This window comes from Cryptomeria japonica, chromosome 7 (assembly GCF_030272615.1).
Source record: "Cryptomeria japonica chromosome 7, Sugi_1.0, whole genome shotgun sequence".
Lineage (NCBI taxonomy): Eukaryota > Viridiplantae > Streptophyta > Pinopsida > Cupressales > Cupressaceae > Cryptomeria > Cryptomeria japonica.
The window spans coordinates 582,768,018-582,777,809 of record NC_081411.1 but is presented as its reverse complement, the minus strand read 5'-3'; the positions used below and the strand labels follow the sequence as shown (position 1 = coordinate 582,777,809).

The 9,792-nt window shown below is 32.9% G+C and overlaps 1 protein-coding gene across 1 annotated transcript; it reads left to right on the top strand.

Moving 5' to 3' along the window:
- Positions 1-1,114: 1,114 nt before the first annotated feature.
- On the top strand, positions 1,115-4,014 carry LOC131048513 (LRR receptor-like serine/threonine-protein kinase GSO2). The gene is made up of 2 exons (XM_057982484.2): positions 1,115-1,233; positions 1,335-4,014. Exon 2 carries the CDS (start codon positions 1,448-1,450, stop codon positions 3,983-3,985), a length of 2,538 nt encoding a protein of 845 aa, XP_057838467.2. The 5' UTR covers positions 1,115-1,233; positions 1,335-1,447; the 3' UTR covers positions 3,986-4,014.
- Positions 4,015-9,792: the final 5,778 nt, after the last annotated feature.

Genomic DNA, 9,792 nt, shown 5'->3' with positions numbered 1-9,792 from the left:
AGATTTGGACCATTCTGGGACAAAAAAGGGCTTCCAAGCAGATATCATAAGTAAACTATTGCCAAACCAATGAAACAGATTTGCAAGAACTTCATCCTTAAAATGTGGGGAGTTGAAAACTATTACAAAGTTATTTGCAGATAAACAATTTTAAAATAAACTTATATTATTTTTATTTTATTTTTTACTCAATTAATTACAATCTTAATTTATCCATTTCAATTCATTCATTTCAACATTTATATTTTGTTCATACAAATGATTAAGTGTGAAAAATAAATAAATAAATGATAACATATACCATTGATAGACTTTTCTTTCTCCTCAAATCAAATGCGAAAAATTCGAAATTGTTAACTAACAAATATTTCAATTCTAAATTTCCATCATTGTGGGCACGGTACTTTGACGTGATGTGCTTCACTCACTTCCAATTAAAACTCTGTATATTCCAAGGAAATGTAAACAAATTTCCTCTCTCGGTCCTGAAGTATTAGAAACGGCAAATTTATTTATTGACTTGACGGCCATCTAGTCGCTGAACAGTCTAAGATTTTGCAATGATGGACTTCTAAGATTTTATAGAAAAAGTGGGCAAAGTGGGACAACACTAATTGCAAAGGAACTTTCTCCCCGTGTTAGAAACGTAATACGCATCTCCCTGCTTATAAAAACCCGCTTTCCCTTCTTCATTACTCAATCTTACCATTCAACTTTTTGTAGGTATCTACGTTTCTCTTTGCTGGGCGTTTTTTACTTTTTTATTTATTTTTAAACCAGACAATTCTTGCTTAATTTGGATCAACATTGTTTGCAGGTGAAATAATCTGAATTCTTGCCATGGACAAATTCTTCTCTGCTATACTCTGCTTGTTTGCATTTACATGCTGTTTCCCTCATATGATAAGCTGCAATATCTCATGCCTCCCTCATGAAAGAGATGCTCTGCTTGCTTTCAAGAATGAATTGCATCATCCATTTCTATGGCAGGGCTTTAATTGCTGCGAATGGAGGGGAGTGGAGTGCAGCTCCCACACCTCCAATGTTATCAAACTCCATCTTGCCAATCCCCCAGAGAATAACAAATGGCAGGCTTACTTGTCTAGTGAGGGAAATGGCAGGATTACTGGTCTAGTGAGGGAAATGGCAGGCTTACTACAGATCTGTTCCAATTAAAACAGCTGCAGCATTTAGATCTAAGCTTCAATCATTTGACTGGTGTTCTGCCCAAAGGTACCTTTTCTGAAGCACTATTTCATTTTGTTTTTTTTTACTTAAGCTTTTTCTTTCAGTAATTTCAACAGATTTTTTTGTTTTTTTTGTTGAACATGTAGGTCTATTTGCCCTTCAAGAATTGAGACATCTAGATTTGAGCTTCAACCATTTTGAGGGTGAAATACCAAATCATTTTGTCTCATTGCACAAGTTGGCTTATCTCAACTTGTCCATGGCTGGGTTCAATGGTACAATTCCATATCAATTGGGGAATCTTTCTCAGTTGGCATTTTTGGACCTATCTCGTACACGTGTGTTTGAATTTGGAATAGAGTTTGAACGTGGTGGGAAAAGATACAGTCCTAGTTTGGTGTGGACAGAAAAGCTGCGGAAATTAAAATACTTGTCTCTGAGTGGAGTAGTGCTGAATATGACAGGAAAGCAATTGGAAGGACCCCTTTCTCATCTCCACAATCTCCAACACCTCCACCTTGCAGATTGCATGCTTTCAGGCCACATTCCCAATGCTATCCAAAACCTCACTTTCCTCTCCCACCTCCATTTGGGTTCCAACAGCTTTGAAGGGTCAATGCCTTTGTGGTTAGCAAATATGACGAGGTTGGTTTCCCTTTCATTCTATGGCTCTCAATTAAATGGTTCATTTCCCCTAAGTCTCTCTAATCTGCCTACTTTAAAAAAGCTCAATTTGGGGGGGAACAACTTATTAAGTGGAAATCTAAGGCAAATACTATGCAGGGATTGGTCTCAGCTCACTGTATTTATTCTCTATAGGTCCAGTGTAATAGGAAGTATCCCATCTTGTATTACAAACATTTCCACCCTCGTAATTTTTGATTTAGGATCTATTAAAAAAATGGAAGGCTTTATACCTTCTTTCATTGGCAATCTCTTCAATTTACGAAATCTGTATCTTGATGGTAATTTATTGAAAGGAGAGATTCCATCATCACTCGGTCAAATTTCATCTCTATCTATTTTGTATCTATCTGGCAATCTGTTGAGTGGCACTATCCCTTTTCAGCTAGGAGAATTATCATCTTTAGAATCTCTGTATCTTAATGACAATCAACTTCAAGGTAATTTTTTTCTTAGTTTTTTTCAAAATTTGACCACGATTTATGCACTTGATCTGTCTAACAATGAGTTGACTGTCATTATTGAATCAGATTGGATACCCACAATATACTTTGAATATTTGTATTTAGCTTCATGTAATATTAGTGGTATCATTCCACCATTCATTTCTACACAGTATAGATTAACCTCTTTGGATCTCTCCAACAATAGTATGTTTGGGAATATTCCAGATTGGTTAGGGATGCTTCCTAATCTAAATAATCTTAACTTGTCATACAATATCTTGGAAGGTCTTGTTCCCTATAGCTTCAATATAAGTAATTTTAACCTATTGGACTTACATAGTAATAAATTACAAGGTCCTCTTCCAATTTCTTCAATGTCATTGGGTTTGCGGCTGTTGGACTTATCTCAGAATGAATTCAAAGGGTCCATTGCAGTGGATATCGGCAATCTTCTACCAAACATTCAGTTTTTGTCATTTTCAGCAAATGATCTAAGTGGTGAGATACCTTCTTCAATTGGTCTTCTACAACAGATGGAGGTTTTGGATCTCTCAAAGAACAAATTATCTGGTAAAATACCATCAAGCATAACTAAATGCTCTACTCTCAAAATACTAAACCTAGCAAATGCAGGTTTAATAGGAGAGATACCATATAATATAGGAATGCTAAGCAGTCTTGGTTCACTTCATCTCAATGGAAATATGTTGAAGGGAAACTTGCCATCAAGTCTTAAGAACTGTTCTAGTTTGCAAATTTTAGACTTGGCTGACAATCTCTTTTATGGAAACATACCACTTTGGTTGGGCCAGTTCTCTGAGTTGATGATGCTTGTTTTGAGGTCAAATAAATTTGAAGGACACATTCCACATCAATTAAGCAATCTATCAAGTCTTCATGTTTTAGACATTTCTCACAATAGTTTGATTGGTGGTATACCACCACAATTAGCAACATTGATAAGTATGAGAAATTCTACATTGGGAATCTCACATGGCAATGGTGGTAGCTTCTATTATTATGAAGAAAGGATCCAAGTGTTCAACAAAAGATTAAAAATGGAGTATGTAAGATCAGTGATGTTATTGATAACCTGCATTGATCTATCTTCAAATAAGCTATCAGGTAACATTCCTCCAGCAATTGGAAATCTTAAAGGTCTTCACACATTGAACTTGTCAGATAATAGGCTTACAGGAGAGATTCCAAGCAACTTTGGAATGCTTAAAGAGTTAGAGTCACTTGATCTTTCAAACAATAAATTGCATGGTAAGATTCCAAATGAAATGCTACAAGTTTTCTCTTTGAGCTTTTTCATTGTATCTAACAACATGCTGTGTGGGAAAATTCCAGAAGGAAATCAATTTAATACATTCAATTCTACTTTTTTTTCTGGGAATCCTTATCTTTGTGGATTCCCAGTTAATAAAAAATCATGCAGATGTGGAGAGAGATCAAGTTATAACATGCCAAGTCCTCTTCCCAAGAAAGAAGATGATGGAGTAGAAATTCCATGGCATTGGTATGTTGAGTGGATGGCAAGTGCTGCTGTTGGATTTTGGGGAGTATTTGGAATTTTGGCTATAAAAAGGCAATGGAGGAGAAAGTTCATTCAAGTCTTAGATGAGATGGTGATTAATTTATTGAATGGATTGATAAATAGGTAATAATTGTAAAAAAAATGTAAAAACATTATCGTCAAATATTTTTCATGAAATGACATTGCCTTGTAATTCTGTTATATCTAGACAAGTATGATTTCTTACTTTCAAGCTTATGATTTTTTTTTAAAAGACTTGAATTCTTGCACAAGATTAATAAATCTTAAGTTATTTCAATAATTTTGTTTTAATATTTATAAAAAATGTATAATAAAGTATAAGAGTACATTTTTATGATTAAAATATTTTTTAAATAAAATATTAAAAACATACTTTGATTGTTAAAGTTTTTTTTGTTTTTTTCCTTTTTTAATATCAAATAGATTCATTCAATGCTCAAATTATTTTATAGCTTGTATACTATTGTTTGTAATATTTATAAATATGTGAATTGAGTAGGATTGAATTTTTATTAAAAAACAAAATGTTTGTTTGTTCCAAAGCTAAGATAAACAAATGTTGGTTGTATGCACATCAAACGTACATACATCATTGTGAGGAGCCACTAATGCTTGATGATTAACACATCATACATTTGAGAATTATTAATATTGCAATATTATTAGTTTTTTTAAACATATTTTTAATATATGTATGTCATAAAAAAATGTCAAATATATATCTCTAAAATTTTAATATAATTTATAATGGATATTTATTTTTTCAAAATAGATATATACATTAATATTGAATTTTCATGTTTTATTACATGATATATTTTTATTTTGTTTTTGGATTACATTAAAATTAGGTTTACAAGTCTCGAATTTATTTTTTTCTATGCAATCATATACCAAGTCCTTGTATACTTTGCAATATTATTTTGATGTTCATAGTTTTTTAAATTATATTTTGATTAATGAAAATGAGATAATTTTAAAAGATATATCACACTTTTAGGCTTAATTGGTTGTATGAAGTAAATTTTGAATTTCATATTTTTTTTATCAAATTAGGTTGGTTAAAAATATGTTTGTTAATATTTTGAAAAAAAATAAAATTAGTGTATATTAAAGGTTTAAAGAAAAAATCATTTCTCTTGTTTAAACTTAAATTTGTCGAAATTGTGCCTACTTTCTATTTTCTTGAAAAAGATTTAGTAGTATTTCATTCAAATTCAACAAATTATGCTTTAAAAATATGATGATCTATAAATTAAATTAAATTTTTCATAATTTTTATTATTACTTTTTTTTCCAAATTATATAAATAACTAATACATTTTTAATTTGTAATTATTTAAGTATATATTTATCATTTTGATTATCAACTAAGGTTATTGTTTGGCCCATCATGATCTAAGGCTCACACACATATCAAGTTATCTTAATCCCTTGCTCACATAACCTCATAGAATATTAAATAGCCTTGATTGAATATCTTGTCTAATTATTATATTTGTCACACATCTTACTCAATGAAGCAACCTCACTACAATAATAGTGGCTAAAATATGAAGAAGATGAGTGCCAAATTCAACAAAAAATAATTGCATGGAGAACTAACTACTTTTCTTATAGATTTTTGAATAGAATGAAAATTAGAAATTTATCAACATAATTTCAATCATTACTATGAAGTTTATGTCCCCAAATCTCACAACCATATATAATCAGTAGTGCCACTAAAGTATCCAAGAAGATATATAATTTTTTGACATCGTAAAACTTAAGTTGAAAAAAATATATTTTCATTGTATTGAGTATGAGATAAACCTTACATAGTCTCTCGTCTACTACAAAAAATCTTTATGGTAGTTTCTTTGAAAGACATAGTAAGCTAAGTATAATAGTAAGCTATTTCCACTTGTGCAATTTGCCCAAATTTCTTTTGAAAACTTGGGTCACCCTTTCCTCTACCTCTATGCTTGCATAGTTTATTGTCCCTTGAGCATGCCCTATTTTATTTTTATTTTAATTTCACAAGTCTTGTAAATATTGAATGTGATGCATGTCGTGCCTGTGAAGTGTGATACCTACAGCTGCAACACAAAACACTCAATAGATCATTACAAGCATGGTTAGCAAATTTAAAACAAAGAAAGATAAAACCATGGCAACGCGATCTATCGCCTCCTAAGAGATGCGAGTGTGGATTTGCTCTCAGATCTAGATAAGAAAATTCCAGTGACTTGACTACACCTAGATGGAGGATTTGAAATGATAATGATGCAATTAAGCTAGAAAAGATAATGATTAAGCTACATGATTCAATAATTATGCTAGAAGATGATCAAATTAAGCTAGATCTCATATGCAATTGCCTTTAATAATAATGCTCAAATGATATACTAAGAGATATATGCCTATAGTAACAATGTAAAAGATGCAAATGAGATGGGATGATCATTGCTCCAAAATGGGGTCTATTTATAGGATTTTCAAGGCCAGGGGTGAGGTGGCAGGAATCAACGATCAAGATTGAGTCTGAAGATATCAATGGTGAAATTGGAGGAGGTTGGAAAAGAGGTTGGATGAAAGGGAACATTTTTCATCTCTATGGTGACAAGTGTCAAGAGGCTTCCAAGAGAGGGGACATGTGGCCCAAGAATGCCATGTGTCTCAAGGGGAGAGTATCCACACCATAGGAGGTTAGGATGTGCAAGCTAAGATAGGTTTAATTAAACCTAGGGTTAGATGGAATGGGTTAGGTTTAGAAGTGGTTAGGTTAGGTGCTTAGAAGTTAGGAGGCATGTGGGTAATTTGAATTTAAAAATTCAAATAATAAGAAAAGACTAATTAACTTTCAACAACTCATAAATTGATTTGTTTTAATTAATTAGAAGATTAGAAGAAATGATTGAAAATGGGGGAAAGATTAATCAAATTAATTAATCAATTGACTATAAAAACTTAAGCTTTTATCAACATCTCCATTTATTTATTGACTTGACGGCCATCTATTTGCTGAACAGTCTAAGATTTTGCAATAATGGGCATGCTAACTTCCTCCCCATTGTAGAAACGTAATACGCATCTCCCTGCTTATAAAAACCTGCTTTCCCTTCTTCATTACTCCATCTTACCATTCAACTTTTGGTAGGTATCTACGTTTCTCTTTGCTGCACATTTTTTTATTTTTTTTAATTTTTAAACCAGACAATTCTTGCTTAATTTGGATCATCTAATCTCTAGTCAACATTGTTGTTGTTGCAGGTGAAATAATCTGAATTCTTGCCATGGACAAATTCTTCTCTGCTATACTCTTCTTGTTTTCATTTACATGTTGTTTCCTTCATTACTCTGCTTGTTTGCATTTACATGTTGTTTCCCTCATATGAGGCATGCTGCAATATCACATGCCTCCCTCATGAAAGAGATGCTCTTCTTGCTTTCAAGAATGAATTGCATCATCCATTTCTATTGCATTCATGACAGGGCTTTAATTGTTGCGAATGGAGGGGAGTACTGGAGTGCAGCTCCTACACCTCCAATGTTATCAAACTCCATCTTGCCAATCACATGCGTAATGTGGAAGATTACGGGTCTAGCAAGAGAAATGGCAAACTTGCTACAAATTTGTTCCAATTAAAACATCTGTAGCATTTAGACCTAAACTGCAATTATTTGACTGGTGTTCTGCCCAAAGGTACCTTTTCTGAATACTATTTCATTTTTTTTTTGACTTAAACTTTTTCTTTCAGTAATTTGAACAAATTTTTGTTTAATATGTAGGTCTATTTGCCCTTCAAGAATTGAGACATCTAGATTTGAGCTTCAACCATTTTGAGGGTGAAATACCAAATCATTTTGTCTCATTGCACAAGTTGGCTTATCTCAACTTGTCCATGGCTGGGTTCAATGGTACAATTCCATATCAATTGGGGAATCTTTCTCAGTTGGTATTTTTGGACCTATCTCACACATATGTGTATGAATTTGGAATAGAGTATGCAATTGGTGCGGAAATATATAGTCCTAGTTTGGTGTGGACAGAAAAGCTGAGAAAATTAAAATACTTGTCTCTAAGTGGAGTAGTGCTGAATATGATAGGAAAGCAATTGGAAGGACCCCTTTCTCATCTCCATAATCTCCAACACCTCCACCTTGCACGCTACAAGCTTTCAGGTCACATTCCCAATGCTATCCAAAACCTCACCTTCCTCTCCCACCTACATTTGGGTTCCAACAACTTTGAAGGGTCAATGCCTTTGTGGTTAGCAAATATGACGAGGTTGGTTTCCCTTTCATTTTATGGCTCTCAATTGTATGGTTCATTTCCCCTAAGTCTCTCTAATCTGCCTATTTTAAAAGAGCTCAATTTGGGGGAGAATGACTTAAGTGGAAATCTAAGCCAAATACTAGGCGAGGATTGGTCTCAGCTCACTATATTTATTCTCTATTGGTTCAGTGTAATAGGAAGTATGCCACCTTGTATTACAAACATTTGTACCCTCGTAATTCTTGATTTGGGATATATTAAAAAAATGGAAGGCTTTATACCTTCTTCAATTGGCAATCTCTCCAATTTACAAAATCTATACCTGGATGGTAATTTATTGAAAGGAGAGATTCCATCATCACTCGGTCAAATTTCATCTCTAACTATTTTGTATCTATCTCACAATCTGTTGAGTGGCACTATCCCTTTTCAGTTAGGAGAATTATCATCTTTAGAATATGTTTATCTTGATGACAATCAACTAAATGGTAGCATCCCCATTTCAATTGGAAGTCTTTCTAGTATTAAAGAAATTTCTTTGTCTTCAAACAATCTTCAAGGTAACTTTTTCCTTAGTTTTTTACAAAATATGACTACAATTTCTATACTTGATCTATCCAACAATGAATTAACTATCATTATTGAACTAGATTGGATACCCATAATTTACTTTGACCAACTGAAATTAGCTTTGTGTAGTATTGGTGGTATCCTTCCACCATTCATTTCCACACAGTATAAATTAACCTCTTTGGATCTCTCCAACAATAGTCTGTTTGGGAATATTCCAGATTGGTTAGGGATGCTTCCTAATCTATATAATCTTAACTTGTCACACCATATCTTGGAAGGTCATGTTCCCTCCAGCTTGAACATAAATGTTTTTTTATAAATTGGACTTACATGTTAATAAATTACAAGGTCATCTTCCATTTTTTTCAAATCCAAGTTTGAGTTTATAGCTATTGGACTTATCTCAAAATAAATTCACAAGTTCTATTGCAGTGGATATTGGCAATCTTCTACCAAAAATTGAGTTTTTGTCAGTTTCAGCAAATGATCTAAGTGGTGATATACCTTTTTCAATTGGTCTTCTACAACAGATGGAGGTTCTGGATCTCTCCGAGAATAGATTATTTGGTAAAATACCATCAAGCATAACATACCATATCAGAATGCTAAGCAGTCTCAATTCACTTCATCTCAATGATAATATGTTGGAGGGAAATTTTCCTTCAAGTCTTGAAAATTGTTTTAGCTTGCAGATTTTAAACTTGGCCGATAATCTCTTTTTTGGGAACATACCACTTTGGTTGGCCCAATTCTCTGATTTGATGATACTTGTTTTGAGGTCAAATAAATTTGAAGGACACATTCCATGTCAATTGAGCAATCTGCCAAGTCTCCATGTTTTAGATATTTCTCACAATAGTTTGATTGGTGACATACCACCACAATTAGCAACATTGATGATTATGAGAAATTCTACATTGGGAATCCCAGATGGAAATGGTGGTATTATTACAAAGAAGGGATCCAAGTGTTCAACAAAGGATTAAAAATGGAGTATGTAAGTTCAGTTAAGTTACTTATAACTTGCATCGATCTATCTACAAATAATCTATCAGGTAACATTTCTCCAACAATTGAAA

Excerpts from the sequence above, each read along its gene's own strand:
- LOC131048513 (XM_057982484.2), top strand. The coding sequence starts at position 1,448 with ATGGCTGGGTTCAATGGTACAATTCCATATCAATTGGGGAATCTTTCT.